The sequence below is a fragment of the Neopsephotus bourkii genome, unplaced genomic scaffold (assembly GCF_033783945.1).
Source record: "Neopsephotus bourkii isolate Nb327-2 ecotype Australia unplaced genomic scaffold, CSIRO-AGI_Nbou_v1 NB_318, whole genome shotgun sequence".
Classification (NCBI taxonomy): domain Eukaryota; kingdom Metazoa; phylum Chordata; class Aves; order Psittaciformes; family Psittacidae; genus Neopsephotus; species Neopsephotus bourkii.
Genome location: NW_026900826.1, coordinates 622,865 through 640,330, shown reverse-complemented (window position 1 = coordinate 640,330; position 17,466 = coordinate 622,865). Strand labels below are relative to the sequence as shown.

General features: G+C 41.3%; 1 protein-coding gene across 2 annotated transcripts; it reads right to left on the bottom strand.

The window, feature by feature from the left end:
• Positions 1–1,042: 1,042 nt before the first annotated feature.
• On the bottom strand, positions 1,043–17,091 carry LOC133209005 (lamin-L(III)-like). 2 transcript variants are annotated; one of them, XM_061347301.1, is made up of 12 exons: positions 16,365–17,091; positions 11,922–12,078; positions 10,711–10,836; positions 9,651–9,821; positions 8,217–8,342; positions 7,891–8,111; positions 6,971–7,193; positions 6,190–6,297; positions 5,214–5,330; positions 5,022–5,129; positions 4,820–4,890; positions 1,043–2,650 (listed from the first exon to the last, which is right to left on the bottom strand). In XM_061347301.1, exons 1-11 carry the CDS (start codon positions 16,760–16,762, stop codon positions 4,849–4,851), a joined length of 1,797 nt encoding a protein of 598 aa, XP_061203285.1. In that variant the 5' UTR covers positions 16,763–17,091; the 3' UTR covers positions 1,043–2,650; positions 4,820–4,848. The 2 variants fall into 2 exon arrangements, with proteins under 2 accessions (XP_061203285.1, XP_061203286.1); XM_061347302.1 differs by lacking the exon at positions 4,820–4,890 and having other exon boundaries at positions 16,365–17,090.
• Between the last annotated feature and the right edge of the window lie 375 nt (positions 17,092–17,466).

The window sequence follows — 17,466 nt, the reverse complement described above, 5'->3', positions numbered from 1 at the left end:
GGCTAGCAAAACCATGCATGTTGGTTTCTCTCATCTTTAGCCTTGGCTTGCACAATGGTCACAAGAGAAGCAGAGGATTATTTTTTGCAGCTGGGGTAGAACCTGCTGCTTAAGGCAAACCACTTCAGAATTTGGGCTTGCTCATGTAAGGAAGGAAAGCTGTGGGCAAATAATGTAGTTAGCATTAGAGCAGCACTGCAGAAGGTAACATGCCCTGATCTAGTTTTTGGATGAAAGTAGCTACAATGTTCTGAATACAAGATATACGGGATAATTTTCAAGGGTTTAGGTATTTGGGATTCATGGCTGCTTTTGCTTCTCCACCCCCATTTATTAGGGAGGTTGCAGCAGTCATACTTTTCCATAGCAGGCGGGAAAAGAGGCATTGCCATCTCTTTTCTACATCACCAGATTCCCTAGAGGAAAGAACTACATATACATGTTGATGTTGAAGTAAGCAGCTTGGCATTTAGCATAAAGCTCCTGGTCAGCTACAGTGGGTGCCTTATCTAACAGAAGTAGCTATTACAAAAGTAGCAAACTGGAAACAAGTCAAGAGAGCTATAGACTGCTATTGATTAGGATAAAGCAGAGAGAGACATTATAGGAAACCAACTGTCTCAGGCTTGCTAGCGGCAAGATCCATGCACATTAGGATTTGAAAATAGATTTTTTAAAATGTGCCTTTTTAAGATTACATGCTAGAAGCAAGTTTCATAAACTATGCTGGAGGTTGCATGGTAGATCTTGGGTGCTGGGCCACTAATGATATTACCAAATAAGATCCTGTACCACTACTCTTTCCTATCAAGACCTGCACAATAGTTCAAATATGTCAAAATTGTTGCTTAATACCATCTTCCCCTTGCACTGTTAAGAGGCTTCATTTGAAACAATGAAGACTCTGTCAAGTCCATAGCAGCTCAACTTTATTTGAGGAACAGGGCAGCACAGCATTTGTGAAGGTTTCTTCAGTCTGCAGGGAACCTTCCCTAAACTCACCAGGTTTTATTGCTCAAAGTCATTTGAGCCCCTCAAGATTAGTGAACAAACAGAACTTTATTATTTAAACTGCAAATATTAAAGTTCAAGACTGCTTTTATATACATGAAAAATCTGTTACAAAAAGTTTAAGAAATCAAGATAAATATAGAAATAGCTGCTGCCATAACCTTGCATAAGGTACAAGAAGAATCCAGATCTGCTAAAATGCAAGTATTAAACCAGCATCTACTCTTGATGTCTGAAGATTAGTTTTTTAAATAATTTAAGAGAATTTAAGCTAGTATAACGAAAACCTTATCTTAACAACTGCATCCTAACACAGAACAGGTCTTAATTCAAGAACTGGATACTTTGGCATGGGAAGAGGAAGTCAAAAACCTATTCCAGCATTTGGAGAAATCCGTAACCTCAGGTACTCTTAAATAGAGCTGTGCTTTATGTGGCTCATCAAGGCCCTTTACCATAGAGTCAGCACATAACCATTTTAATAAAAAGAGGCTAGGAATAATTGAATGCAGTGACCCCAGAGGCTGACTGCCTAGTTTGAAGGCTATAGGTCAAGCTTTACATGGAATACAGCTATTCAAGTTACAATAAATTACGTACTGGCCCAGTAGACAGTAGTCCCCCAACTGACCCATTAGACACACAAAGTAGTATTGCAGACTGCACAGAGATTTGGTACGTAAAGACTCCAAGAGCAGATGTTTGTGATGTACCTTTTAGTACAGTTGGTGCTTTCTAGATGCAATTTCTCAGCACGTTTTTTTTTTCCTAGCCCCTTATAAAGCTGGCTTGTTGGGACTAATGAGTGCTAATATTGCTAGTTACTGTACCTTCTCTGCTGGAATGAGATGCCTTTTCACATTTACAGGGTACGTCTTTCCAAGTTAAGGTTGATACAGCTGTATGTGTTATATACTGTATCTAGACCTACACAATACTGAAACTGGTGGATTTCCAAGTGCTAGATTACAGGAACAGTACATTAAATAAGACAAGAATATTTTTACAGCTTGCTTTTAACATTTAAGTGTTTCATTCTAGGAAGTTCTCTAGCAGTGATCTAGACCAGTTTCATTCAGTATCAGGCTCTGAACAGGAAACATTTCAGGAGCACTCTTCAAGAGAGTGTTTTACTTTCAGCAAGGTTCAAACTTGCTCAAGGTGCAAGCTAGGATGTGGTCTGACCCATGTAGTTTTCCCACTCAGGTCTGAAACAAATTACCTTTGGAGAAACACCATATTAGAATATTAAGAAAGCTGACGCAGCCCATAGTCATTGTTAAGTATTTAGCATCCTTCTAGAGCATATACATATATATAGAAGTTTTGTAAACTCTGTACCCTCCTCTGTTTCAGCAGGTTATGGAAACCACATCCTTGTCTTAATGTAAAAATTAACTTCACATGGAGCTGTTTGTATCAGTGAATCCACAGACAGGGTCCACTATCAGAAGGTAGGAAACTTTGTATTATTGACAGTATCTCTTACAAAGAGGTCAGATGGGAGATGCAAATTCCAAGTTTCAAATACTGTAGAAGATGCCAAAACACATAGTCTGTGTCACCAGGGATTGATAGTGTTTTCAGATGATCATCTTTGTCCATATTACATGACAGAACAGCTCGTATCCTCATTTTGCTGCAGAAATAAAAAATGAAGACATGAGGCTCATTAGCATGTGTGCAAACATATTTATTGCCGGTTACCTACTTGTTCCTCATATAGGAATGTGGGGAACTGCGGCATTTTATAGATTTAGTTACTTATTAATAAAGCAAAGCAGGTTTTCAAGAAGGGCAATACCTGAACTCTACTAGATGGTTTGGGGTTGGGGGGGAAATAAAAGCTTTCAAGAATTTGAGTCCATGCAATACATGAGCCCAAGCCTTATTTAATGAAAGGTCATCAAGTCCACTATCAGTACCTCATTAAAACTTCACTGGCATGCAGATTCATGCTACTCTATTTAGGATGGTAAAAGCAGAAGCAAAAACCATGGAAACATTGCCTTCCTTTAAAGCACAGCATGCTTTCTTTGCATCATTTTATTGCATGCAAGAACTGAACTATTTTCTACTATGCCACCATTATTTCAGTGCTAACAATGCAGCAGAAGCTGTGTGACAAAAGTTTGATAGGAATTCAGCAGACAGGAATGGCATTAAGATTTGAGTAGAAATACTATAAATACTAGAATTGATTCTTACCATAAATGGCACACAACTACACTGTAAAGTTGCTGATAAAACAGATTAGAGGAGTATGGAAAAAAGTTACTTTTGCTTTCCAATGTTGATTGCTGAACAAGCCATCTTATTAGTCAATTCACATAAAGAGCCTTTAGAAAACACTTGGGGAGAAGCCCCACTCTAAACTTGAGAAGAAGCTTGTATAACTAAACCTTTTCATAAGCCTAACGCTTCCACTGGTGTTACTTCAACCATTCTGGTGCATGCTTTGTATTAAGAACGCAAAGGCCAGAATAGCATTATAGAACCTTTCTCAATAGTGTATTTAACAGGGTCACCCTCCTTCAGTGAGGCACTGAAAATACTACAAGAATGGAACGTACAGGGTACTGATAAGCATCCTTTAAAACAGATAGTATTGTAGAAAGAGATTTACCCAGACTGTCTGTTTGGAAGGACAAGTTTAAGAAATGAGCAGCAGGCAGTAACAACCTGTTCTTAGGTACATCTTCAGAAAGACAGTACTAAGGTACTTAATGAGTTAAATTGAAACAGGTATATTTGGAAAATATCTAGGAAATGACCTGGTGCAGTAAGATGCCAGTCCTTGTAACCATGTAGGATCAGAGTTGGGAAGAGCTATGGCAGCTTAACATGCCTTATCAGCAGGAGGAAGAGAATGAATTTTTAGTTAGGCAACTCCTTGCACACAGGGCCTTGGAGCTTGTACTAGCAAAGCAGATTTGGTGCCATTTCAAGTCAAGAAACAAAGAGTCAAGTACAGCCCATAATTATTCAGTTATGACCAATTTAAAGCCCTTGTATTTAGTGCTGGTTTAGACTACTTCAACAATTAAAGGTACCTGACTAGTAGTACATCAAAGGACACAGGAATGTCCAATATGCAGAAGTTCAGACTTACAACATGGCTAGTCAAAAGCCCTTTGGAGGGTTTAGAATCTTTCAAAGGCCATTACAACATGCAAGTTGCAGCCAAAGGGCTGCAGGTATACTGAATGCAAAACATGCTTGTTCTATTTAACTAGATCAGTTCCATTAGCATGACCTGCTTCTGTGCTGAAGTTCCACTTGGAAAGTATTGCAAGGAGTATTTATGACTGAAAAAAGACTGAGATTTACTTACTTTGCTGCGCAAAGTATTTGTTATTCCTGGAAATAAGCTGTAAAAGAAGTGCCTCAAACTCATGCGTGAATTGAAGAGGGCCTTAATACACACAGAATTTTGATTTCAGCCTTTTAATACTTTTGAAATGGAAATACAAGGCTTCTTCACTATGAATTTATCTTAAGAGCCAGTCAGGGACACCATTTGGAGTGTCAGTTAAGTCACTTTATTCCACAGAAGATATTTATAGTTAGTGTTTGCATTTTGTTCCTGGGGTAAGAGCTTTTAAGTTTGTTAGATGTTGAGATGGAACAGACATTAAAGCTCATTTTTCAGTGTATCAGTAAGGAGACCAAATAATTAACTCAATTTGAGCATATTCAATCAGAGAATAAGCAAAACATCAACTCCACTTTTGATGCAAAGCCATGCAAGCACTATTAGTGAAGCAAGTTTTCTATGAGACAACAAGTGTGATTCTCACCATCTCACATGTTTAAAGATGCTCACAGGAACCACTATCATGACACCAAACAACATTTCTTTTTTCTTCTTCTTTTGGTCTGACATCAAGAAAAATTTGAAGAGTTGCAGGATATGGATAGTACTCAGGGAAGTATTTTCATACAGTAATGAAAAGAAATGGCCATTGAATAATTGTTGATAACATGTATTTAAACTTCAGGCAGCTTACCCGAGGTGGAAACTCTGTTTCACTTCCAGTTACTTCTTCATAATCATCATCATCTTGCTCATCACCTTCTTCCCTGGGTATCTGCATTATCTTTCTCTCTGCAAGTTCCTAGAATTGCCACCAAGAACCCATAAGAATTAAGCACAAGCAAGTTTGGTGTTCGGACAGTAGAAGCTATATACTATCACTTACCTCACCATCATCTGTGATGAGTGTAACCCCAATATTATCCCCAGCTCCCCAAGACTTCTGAGACTTCCAGACAAGATCACTAGGACCAGGGCTTACACCAGCAGATGCACCCCAGATCTGTAACATATTTAGAGTAAGCTTCTGAAGAATCTCACTTGTAGTTAGATTAGGATTCTGTTTAGCATATAAAACTATTAAGTATTCCAATACCAGAGACAGCCAGTAACAAACCAAACTACTCTGCTCCCTGGCAGGTTAGTTCTTTTCAGGATTACCAATAATGGTGATAATATCTGAGAAGGTTATTTTACTGAAGACTGTAAAACAATTAGTGCAGAAAAGGCTGTTGTTAATGCCTTCTACCTGATATAGAGGTAGCTTACTTGGACACACACACCATTTGAGCCATAGTTACAGACATAGTCAAGCCGACAATTTGTGTATACAAGATAGCCTCTAGCCTTAGGTCACTCACAGATCTCTTGAGCTCACGTGTACAGAATTTGGAGGATCGAGTGTAGAGTTTAGGCTTTTTGATCACTAAGTGTACTTAGAGTACAATTTTAAAGCCAACACAGCTTAGTACCATGAACTGCAAGCTCAGAATTGTTGACCTGTAGTGGACTACAGCTTTCAGTTTGCACAACTTCCATTAAAACACAGGAGTATGGGGAAGCCTAAGAATAAACCAGAGGATACTTATTCTGTTCACAATAACAGCACCTCCCTATCTGGGATGATCAAAGTTTAATTCAAGGTCTAGCTTTAAAGAACTATTAATTGGCATTTCAGACCAAGTTAATGCAAGGATTTTCCCTATCTCCCTCTCCATATAACATCAGGATTTTTAGTTCTTTAGGCACTTCAAGTTGGTTTTCCTTAATACACCAATCTCTATTGCAACCTAACATAATAAGAACAGAGCATAATAAAAACATAATAAAAACAGAGTAATTTTGACAAAACCACTACCTACTGTAACAACTTGTCCTGCCTGAAGAGTGAACATTGAAGGAAATTTGTATATTGCATCTGACACACTCTCAAGATGTCGTCTTAACGCCCATCCATGTAGCAGCTGATCCTGTGAGACAAGAAATTTCTCTCAGCATTACACACCAACACACCACACAAGTGCAAGGTTCTTACTATACTCAAGCACCCGTTTTAGTCCCATTCCTGTAGCATAGAAGAACCTGATCAATTCTGAGGAAGGCTGAAGTGGCTAAGCTACTAGCCACAAGTTTTGGAACTCTTGAGGATTAGTTCTAGTAATTCTGGATTTGCAAATTCGACTACTCAAAGAATTATCTAGTTGGTTAAATAAACTCCCTGCATAGATTAGGTACTATCAGATTTACTGAACGTGCTAACCATTTAAAGCATTTTTAAGTAATAAGCTGTCATTATCCGATTTACTAAGTACCTTTAGTTCATCAAAGATAAGTAGTATTTCTGGTAGCACTAGCCTGAAGCTGGTGAGAAGCAACTGAAGGTATTACCAGTGTCCCTCCACCCAAAAGCATTTCCCAGACAGCCCTGTGAACAGAACACCTGCAGTACTAAAAAAACCAAACAACAAACCAAAGAATCAGTCTCTAGTCTGCTCTTGACAGCAGCCAGGTTAGCTGAGGAGCCCCCGCTTCATCTGTTTTTGGCAGTACTCTTCCCTGTTATCTCTCACTAAGCTACAAACTGGTTCACAAGCAGTTGTACTCCATACCAAAGGTGATGCAGACTTGAATGAACAGCAGTACCTCATCAGAGTTGTTTCTAAGCCTAACAAATTTCCCATCTGCATCAATTTCTTCAATAGATACATTTCCAGAAGATGAAGCATGCTGAACAGTCTTAAATCCAGTACTAGGAGCTCTCTTTCTGGCTTTAATTTTCCTTTTCTTCCCACGTGGGAGCTGTTGCCCTTGACTTGTTGCTGGAGTTGCAATGCGGTGTGAAGACAGACTGGGCGACAGCTTTAGCCTAAAAGAGAATCAGATAATATTCACTTGTACATCTGATGTGCCTATTTCTTCTCACTCCTATTCTCCCACTATAGCCAAGCCCAATAGCTTCCTATAGCCAAGCTTTCCATCAAGTCTTGAATAAACTTTATTTTTACTGGCAAAAGTAGCTAAGTATCCTCTAAGTCTGGAAGACAGCCCCAGATCTAGAGTTCATAGCAAGCTTCTGCTGATAAGATATTCCCAACTCCAGTAAGTATTCCTTTATAGTCTCTACAGACACAGTCTTTAGTGGAAGTCATGTTAAGTTTTTGACCCTTCTTAGCGTATATTGAGTTCATGTTGTTCTCAGCAGACAGTGTCTGGGTAGTTTGAAGCTGATACAATCTCCCGGTTTCATTCATGAAGCTTGACCACTAACTTTGATCTTTCTCTAGGATCTAATAAAAAAAAACGGAGAAAGTTGAGGGATGTCTGATGGACCTTTGAGCTTTATCAGCTGGGTTTATCAAATTACTTCATTTTACTGCCCCATGTGGTAGATAGGAATTATAAATACCACCTACAGAATACTGTACTTCAAGAACTAAATTACAGCACTAATGACATACTTTATATTTACTTCTTGCCTCCTTCACATTCTGAAGAATATATGGTGAGTTAGTGTAGAGATTCTGGATGAAAAAAGTTCATATGAATATCTTCTCATAGCCTACCTCTGTTCCTCTCCTTCCAGCATCTTTCTGTAGGCATTTATTTCCAGATCTAGAGCTAGTTTCACGTCTAAAAGATTTTCATATTCTTCCAGCTGTGTTTGTGCCTGCTGCTGGACTTGCATAATTTCTTTCTCTTTTTCAGCCAAACGTCTCCTGTTGAGATCACGATCATATTCCAGCATCTCCTGTAGCTCTCTTATTCTGTTCTCCAAAGCAGCATTCTAGAATTATGGGGATGGAAAAAAAAAAAAGAGTTAAAACCATAATTGAAGATTAGAGAAGAGGCCCATATTTTGAATTGTGTATCTAAATTAAAGTGATTATACCTGGCTTTGATATTGATGAACTTGAGATGTCAAAGTATCAGCTCTCAGCTTTGTTTCCATCAGCTCCTCCCGAGCAGCATTGGCAAAGTCACTATTTTTTGCTGCAGATTGCTGGATATTCTCCATCTATGGATAAGTCACTATTAGTAATGAGTCGCTTACAACCATGTATTTTTAATAAGAAAGGAAAACCAAGTGATTTCCAGCTCTTACATCTGGAAATAATTATGTTCTACTTAAGTGTGCAGATACCAATAAAGTCCAGGTCAGAAGGCTTTTCCTTGCTTTTCAGGGAGGTTTACACAAATTTGACATTCATGTCAGAAAAAGTCAGCAATAATCAGGTAGTGAAAACTGCAGGATTAGGATATTTCAGTTACAGATGCATGAAGACTTTGTATAGATATTAAGTAAATTGATTCTCCAGAATAAAAATGGGGAGTATGTTCAGAAGCTGCTTGTCAAGGCATGAGGCTACAGGATATTAGGTGTGCTTATCAAACTACTCCTCTCTCCCCAGAGTTCTATTTCTTAAACAGTTCCTGCATTATTATAATCAGCACTGAGCTATTTCTAGAACAATTCAGTCTTGACTTGTTCCAAGAAAGGATAAATTAAAGCCATGCTCCTACAAAAAGAGCCCTCAGATTTTTCAGTGGAAACCTGGACAGAACCATCCAAAGGAATTCACTGAGTTGGCATAAAAGTTGGGGGTGAAAAAGCTGGAGAGGAAGCCAGAAGAACCAGGAAGAAGTGAACACATATACTTGTTCAGAGTAGCAGATCATGTAATTCTGCACTGGAGTATTAAAGGTGGCTTAAGATAACAATACCACACGCTGCAATCAACCCAGAAACCCCTGGTATCTTACCCATCCAGAGTAAGTATAAGTAATACTTTTTCCTGTGTCTGTGGATAATGCTGGGAAAACAATGAGAGACCAGTTCTGAGAAACTGTCAAACCACCTCCACATCCACCTTCTCCTCCTTATCCAGTACTAGCAACTGGGAAGGGACAAAAAGTGCTCTTGTTGAGCTGTAAGAATACCTTGTTTCCTGCATTTTAGTAAAACTTTAACCAGTAGATCAAGTTTTATTCAAGAACACTTAAATTACTTAATACAAACGTAGCACACCTTGTTCCTGGATTTTTCAGACAAGCTGAATTATGATCAACTTTATCACATTAGCCATTCCTAATCACTCCCCAAACAGACTGCATTTCTGCTTGAACCAGTTTTGTTTGGGACCAAGTGTTTGTAGTTTTGTTGTCGAACTTCACACAGCTTTGAAGTACCATAACCTATGCCAAGAAGCTCCACACTGAATGCAAAGGCTCCATCAGTCTTGCATCATACTATACTGTGTGACTTGAATCATATCAAGATACAGGGAACTTAAGATTTATTATATTTGCATTTTTACAGACTCACTTTTGCATTGAATGTTCGCTCCAGTTCCTCTTTATATTCTTGAATTTGCTCTTCATGTTGTTTTCTGAGCCCCTGCAGAGCATCTGAGAGCTTACTCTCAAATTCTCTCCTACGGCCAGATTCTATTTCTGCTATCCTGCTCTCATGGATTTTTTTTGTCTCCTTGAGCTCCTAGAAGAAGAAATTTCTCAGAGAATAAGCAAGCAAATACAGTTTGATTTGAGACTGAACTCACTGTACCATCTTAACAAGTCATTCAGTATTGAAGCCGATTTATCACCAAGTTCACAGTAATCCACCTTTCTTTAGACCTTGGATGTTCATCCATTAGATCAGGTACTTCCACCTTGCTAGCTGCACTGGGCTGTTATGCCACCTCACTGCCAAAATTGCTTAAGCTAATAAATGCAGTAGTTAATATTTTAGTTTTATGACTTACTCCTTGGACTAGATGGCTTTTTATGCTTTCCTTCACTTAGAACACACTTCAGTTTCTTTAAGCGCTGTTACCTCATTTATTTTTTAATTCACAGCAGTTGATTAGGGAATCTCAAATTATCACTTAAGCCACACAGATTCAGTCAGAAGAAAGTTGGTTTACATTCACATGTTTAGTTCTATGTACCAACTTCTTACACAAAGGTTACCAGACACCTTTGATAATTGTTAAGGAAGTAGGGAACGTAAATTGCTTATTAAAAGGAGATTTAACTTTTGATTATTTTAGGCTTCTAGTAAACATCTGGAATCATTTAACTGTAATATATGCATTTGCAGTTGCACAAAGTAGTATACTGGAGTTGTAGTTACCTTCAGAAGTGCAACCTGAGAAAATTCTCATATTCCAAATGCCTATTAGTACTATGCCAAGTAATATGAGCTTGTGTACCTTCTTGAAGTCTTTCTAATTAGGTGGATTCTATTGTCTGATGGACTCTTACGGGTTGACTCAGCTAGTTACCTTTTTAAGGATAAAGCACATCTTAACATTGCTTTTAAGTGCATCCAGGGATCACAGGCACCTAAAAAAAAAAATCCTTGTTAATAAGCCAAAACATACATCTTCATGAAGGCGCTTCTGGAATGCCATTTGTTCCTGCAGAGTTTTCATGTGATTTTCCAGATCCACCCTTCTCAACATTTCACCGTGCAGATGCTTTTTGGTATCTTGTAGTGACAGCTCCAGCTAAAAAAAAAAAAAAAAAAAAAAAAAAAAAAAAAAAAAAACATCAAGGTAGTAAGAATTAGAAGGTCAGTTTTCCAAACTAAGACAGTCAACTTACTACAGGTCAATTTCATTCCCACACCAATCACAAAACAAAGTCAAGTTGGTAACGCTGTTTAAGTTCTTATTTCAGTAGGATGTAGCATGTAAGCAACTAGAAAAATTCTAATTGTTATGTAGACCAGATTTCCCCCAAGGCAAATACAGAGCTGCCCTTAATTCCACCAACTAACTTAGACTCCTCAAAGCAGACTTATGATTAATTGTACCATCCATATACATTCTTCCCTTCACAACACTACATATTCCAAACTTGTCACTAACTCCCAATATCATTTGCTTGATGCTTAACTAGCGAAAACCTTCAAATATTAAGGTTATATGTTGCATACGTTATAAATAACAAATACGTTAAAATATAAAGGTTATAAGTTATATATGTTTATAAACTACTATACACTTCCAGTGCTGGAGTGTGCTGCTTTAATGATACAAGTTTGTTGCTTGTTTTGGATTAGTTTGGTTTTTAAGTTTTCATCCTAAAATTTTGATATTAGCTTCTTCAGTGATCATATTAAAAACATGAAGATAGAAAAGCTATGTTCTTTGAAATGCATTGCTAGATTAGCAACTTGGTTCATTTTAGTATCACTAGAGCCTAAAAAAGTAAGCAGCCAGAATTTCTTATGTATTCTACCTAGGCTGAAGCATAGTGAATCATTAAATGCTCCCTTTACTGACATATTAGAGACTGCTACAGGGGCTATAGCAGTACAACACATTTCAACTTCCTTTGTCCTTAGAAAAAGCAGCATTACATACTGTGGTCATACAGTAGAATTAAAGGTACCTACAACAGGGGAAAGTTTTAACAGGCCTAACCACCAGTAGCATTTGCTTTCAGCAAGATCGCAGAAGTCTTTCTGTCTACCTGTCATTGCCATAGGTAACAGCCTTGCCCTGCTTTTAAATCTAACTAGTTGGGAAAAAACAAGTAAAAGCTTCAGGAACAAAAGCAAAGTTGCAGTTCCAGGAACAAGGCTTACAGTGGCTACTTGATCCTTTAATTCATGAAGGTCATTCTTTAAAGCGCGGTTTTCACTCAAAGCCGTTGCTAACTCAGCTTCCTTCGCGTTCAGCTGAGCATCAAGATCTCTCATACGAGCCTGTGCCAGTTTTAAATCAGCTTCTTTCTTTGAATTCCTACAAGTGAAAGTTTTACATTTGTAAGTTGCAGCTCGTGAGGGAGGAAGTTGGGTTTTCATGTGTTTACCTTCACGGGGGTCTGTGGCAGAACTGAAACAGAAGGGAGGTCAGTTAACACTTGCAGTGAGAGTACAGGGTAGGCTGTAAAACAAACCAGACAGGGCCCTCAGACAAGCATCACTTGTTTAACCAGAAAGATTTCTGACCTGTTTTCCAGCTCATTTTGTGCAAATCCGATGCTGAAGCCAGCTACTTACCACGGCATTGCAAACGAGAGAGGGAAAGGACGTCACAGGCCGCTGTCTCCACAGGGAAGGCCTAGTCACGCTCGAAGCTGAAGTTCACCCGTGACCTGCCACCACTGAAGCCACCGCTCACACAGACACCGCCTTTCAGCAGCAAAGGCCACAACCAGCTTCCTGGTAAGGTGCCTCTTAACCATTAAAGCTCACGAGGGCTCCGAGCCCCTCATGTCACTAACCAGGCAGGCACAGGCACGCAGACTGCCCCACCACAGGGAGGTGCCAAGCTGGGGCAGGCTCCAGCCCACTTTCTGGAGGTGATGACGTCACAGAGGGGCAAAGTCACCCCGCCCTGCAGCTAGAGGCAGAGCACAGCTCTGGCTGCCAGAGCTCTCATTCCTCCTCCCCTGCAGCCTCCCACCTGCCCACAGTACAGGGGAAGTTTTGTCCCCAGGAGGCCACCAGCCCAGCCCTGATCAGCCCCACACCTCCAGCTGGGGCTTGGCCTCCTACAGCCCCTCAGCTCCTGCCACAGGGCAGCAACCACCCCTCCCTCACAGCACCTGTGCAAGGGATCCTTCTCCCTCAGGAAGCTCTTCCCTCCTTAGCACTACAGAATTACAGAGCAAGAGAAGTCTGGCCTTCAGAACAGGGCCATCTTCCTGTGCAAATACCCAGATACAGGGCCTTCACGTACCCCGGTATGGTAAAAGCTGCTCAAGTTGCCAGTTTTACTTAGTGCCACACTAGAGAAACGTTGGGCCTACAGCGAGTTCCTGTCAGAGAAAGGGGTGGTATGTTCCCCAGATTGCTCCAACTTCCAAAATCCTCGCAGTTACCTAACTAATCCGGAGTCTGACTACCTGCTCAAATCTGAGATTTGAGATTGGAAAGACTAAAGTGTTCAATTTAGAAAAATGAGGTCTGCCAAGTGGCTGAGTTGTGACCAATTCATACAATGAGTTTCCCAGTTGATAACTGAGTAGACCAGCTGGAGACAGTCCAAAGTCATTCTGCAGGACTGATCAGCTCTAGAAAGCTTAGACTGCAAGGAAAGATCGGAAAAACTAAGGGTTGTTTAGTCTAGAGAAGAGAAAAGTGACAGGAGACATAACAGTCTTTACATCCATGAAAGACTGCTGCATAGAGGAAGGGAATCTGTTTTCCATGTCTGTTGTGAAAAAGACAGGAAGTTGCAGTCAAATTGCAGGGAGGAATATTCAGGTTTGATGTTAGGGAGAGGAAACTAACGGTAGTTCAACACTGAATCATATTGCCTGGGGGGATATTCTGGAATCTCCATCATCTGGAATTTAAGAAAAGGGTTACACAAACATCTGCTGGAAGAGATGCAGGTATGGTTAGTTCCAACACAGGCCTGGGCATGTGGCTACAGCAGGTCCTTGAAGGCCTGCTACTCAGACATTGGCTGATTGTGTCCTCATGATGTAAACCCGAATGTTTTGCTAGAAGTTATTTATTCTTGACTCAGACTCTAATAAAAAGGTAATTCTACTGAGGTTACAATGGAAATAACAGTAACGTGTTATAGGTTTTTTTAGTATTTACAGGTTTCTTTATTTTCTTGGTATTAGTTACCTGCCTTTTGGAATCTCTGCTAACACAGTGAGTATTAGTTATGGTATCAACCATTACATCAATAACACTACATGATTATAATATTGACTGTTTCATCTTACAATAATATGACAAAGTGTGTTCAGGACAAACTCCATTAGTATCTGTGTTTTAACAGTCCCCTTTCCTGATACAAGGCCCTGGACAGACAGTTTCAGATTTTCTATATTCTTTCCTGACAATATTGTTTACAGAGAACACCGAAGTGAATACTTCCATCCTTAAGTACAGCAATTTTGTAAGTCTTGCTTTGAAAAGAAGACTTACAACTCTTTTAAACTAAGTTTGGGGGTCAGAACACCACATTATTATGTAGCAAGCAGCGACAGTTACAGTACTCTACAACATCCCATACACCAACCATTCCAGTACTAAGCATGGTTTATTTGCTATCAACTTCAAGCAACAACTTGGAGGCACTGCCAATCACATTCCTTGCAAGTCATAATGTAACATATGCTTTACCTTGAGAATTCAAATAATTTTACCAAAAGAGTTCAAGTATGTTTGAAACAAATTTGCCAAGACTCAGGGACATGAACAGTACTTGCAGAATTCATTCCTACTGCTTCAGCTGGCTATACCACATATGTCAGGTCAGTGGCAAAATGCATACCTACAGTCACTAATGCAGAAACCGGTCTTGTCATTCCCTGCCATGCTACTGTAGTTGCTTTGACCTTCCTCAGGCTCTGAATTCAACCAACTGATATGCTTATCCACAGCTCCTCCTCCCCAAACATCTTTGGCCTACTTCCAATTACCACTGTGTAACTAGTAAGAAAGAGGTTGAAATGCAAGCACACTTCATTATTGCTGAAGCTTTACATCTCTTTACCACTGATTAATAAAAGCCCATTGTTAATTCTGTTGGGAAATTATCTGGTGACATTCCATCCTATAAGAGTTTCAGGTTATTTAAAGGGTGTGTATATAAAGGGCATGATACCCTCAAAGTAGTTTGTTCCAAGTCATCTGAGACATTTGCAGTTAGGCAGCCCAGACAGAAAACACTTGTATTAGGAACTCAGTCTAGTCCTTTCAGAAAGCAGCATGTAGCATGTATAATTTCCTGGACTATAAATTTAACCACTTCTAAGACCAGTTACTTTAAAGAAAAAAATATTAGTCCAGAGAACTGCATACCTGCCAAGCCTAAAGCTTTAGAAACAGAGTTACACAAACACAATGAGCAGCAAAAAAGTTTTAGGACTGGTATTACCTCTCTTCCTCACTGTCCACTCAAGTGGCTGGTTAGATTTATGAAACAGATTTACAAGCCAAAACCCAGCATGAACAAGACAAGCCCAAGAACTTCTAAGCAGCTGAAAACAGAAGCTTAGAGTAAAACCACATTTTATTCCCAAGTAGAACAGCTACTTAAGTCTTATGAGCCTATGAAGGGGTAGCATTTGCCCCATACAAGCACTAAAAAGCTGATGCCTAAAGTTGCTAGGATACAAGCTTATAGCAAGATTTTGGGGGCCTGTGGACACACAAATTATTGCAAGTCTTTGATTGATTTAGCAGTACAATAGAGGATTAAAGTAACTATCAATGCCAGCACTTCCCATGAAGGAAGCTTATTGGGATTGGACACTTGTTCCCTCCCCTTCACTACCCACCTTCTTCCTGCCTTCAAAAGGATTTGATTGCATTGGGCCACCCTTTTCCCGGCTTGGTGAGACTAGACAGCAAAGTGATTCCAGGCTCAGGCTACACAGCTTGCAAGAAAGTCAAGCCTGAAGCAGCAGGCAGTTCATCCCCAGGGCATATAAATACAGACCTAAAAGCCACTAGGCCAATTTCTGTGCAGTACCAGGTAAGTTAGACTGCTTACAGAACAACCTATTCTGCTTACAGAACCATCTTCCCCTCTAAGCAATGTCTGAGCTAAAAAGCCACCCCAAGGTGTGAGCCAACTGCATATACAGACTCTTACCACCATAACTTACTAGATGTTTTCCAGCATAGTAACTTAAATGTTTATAAACACAGGTGTGGTACCAAACCCACTCAGCTGTGCATTCATGGGGTACTATTCCTATAAGGCCACCCAACACCCCAAATTCTGGGGGAGTCCCATACCCATCATAGGAAGGTGCCAAAGCATCCTGGCAGCACTACAATAGGAGGCATTCAGAGGGGGATCCCTACAGCACATCCTCAGAACTGAATTAGGATTTCTCCTAACCCAAAACACTCCAGTCCTGCAGGGATATACCTCTGGGGTATTACTACTGCCATGACCCAGACACCCTACAGCACTGACTCCCCAGCACACAGCTGCTGGCAAGTAACAGCCCCTACCCTGCAAGAGCCCCAGAAAAGGGCAACCCTAGGTTGTTCCCCCGAGAGCTCTGCTCAGGGCCGTCAGCAGCAGCAGAAGGGCCGAGCACCGACCTGCTGTGCAACTGCCGGTGCTCCTCGCCAATCTTTCCCAGCTCCACCTGCAGCGTGGCCCGCTCCATGGCGATGTCATCCAGCGCCCGGCGGGCGTCGGCCAGTTCTGCTTCATAGCGGAGACGTAGTGTGCTAAGCTCCCGGTCGGTGCCCTCCTCCTGCTCGGCCACCCGCTGCTGCAGCACCGAGTTTTCGGCCTCCAGCGCCCGCACCCGATCGATGTAGGCGGCCAGCCGGTCATTGAGCCGCTGCAGCTCCTCCTTCTCCTGCAGCCGGCTTAGTCGCGTCGGGCTCAGCAGCAAGGCGGCGGCACGGTCGACAGAGTGGGTCCCGCTTACCGGCGTAGAGGAAAGAGCCGTGGCCATACCAGCCTCCAGTCCCGGCCCAGGCCCCGCCATCGCTACCGGGACCGCCCCACGCAAGACGCCCGGCGACCGCCGCCTCCCGCGTATAAATAGCCGCCAGCAGCTGCCGCGGCCTGCGGCCCGGGTGGGCAGCTTAAAGGGCTAGGGGCTGCTGCTGCCGCCGCCACCCCGGGGCTGGCCCTCCGTGCGGGGAAGGAGATGGTCTTTGCCTTTTAATTTTTATTCCTTATTTTCCACATGTGCCTTGCTGCATCCTGCACCGCACCAGTGCAGTGGTGCTGCCCGGGGAGGGCGGGGAAGGAGCTGTCAGGGAAAGCCGGCAGCAGCTCCGCGTTTTCACAAACCGGGGCGAGGGGTCGGCGTGAAAAAGAATCCCAGGTTTAGGAAGGTGCATGACAGTGATGCTCACACTCCAGCATGCTGCTGCGTCAGGGCTCCACTGTTCTGTCTTCTGGTTTTGCAGTTTATTCAGCTGGTGAAAATAAGCAAGTCCCAGTTCTATTTTATTTTGTTGTTTGTGGGGGGTTTTACCTTTTAGGTTGGGGCTGTGGTGGCTGTCAGCCATCCCAGTGCTGCAGTGCTGAAAGCTGATGTGCAAGCAGAAGAAAAAGCGGAAGGGGAAAGGGAACCTGCAACAAGACAAACGTGAGAAGCAGTCTGCAAAGCTGCACACTAATTATTTGTAAAAATCATTGTCCATTAAGAATGTTGCTTCAGCACTTCAGCAATGTGTACTG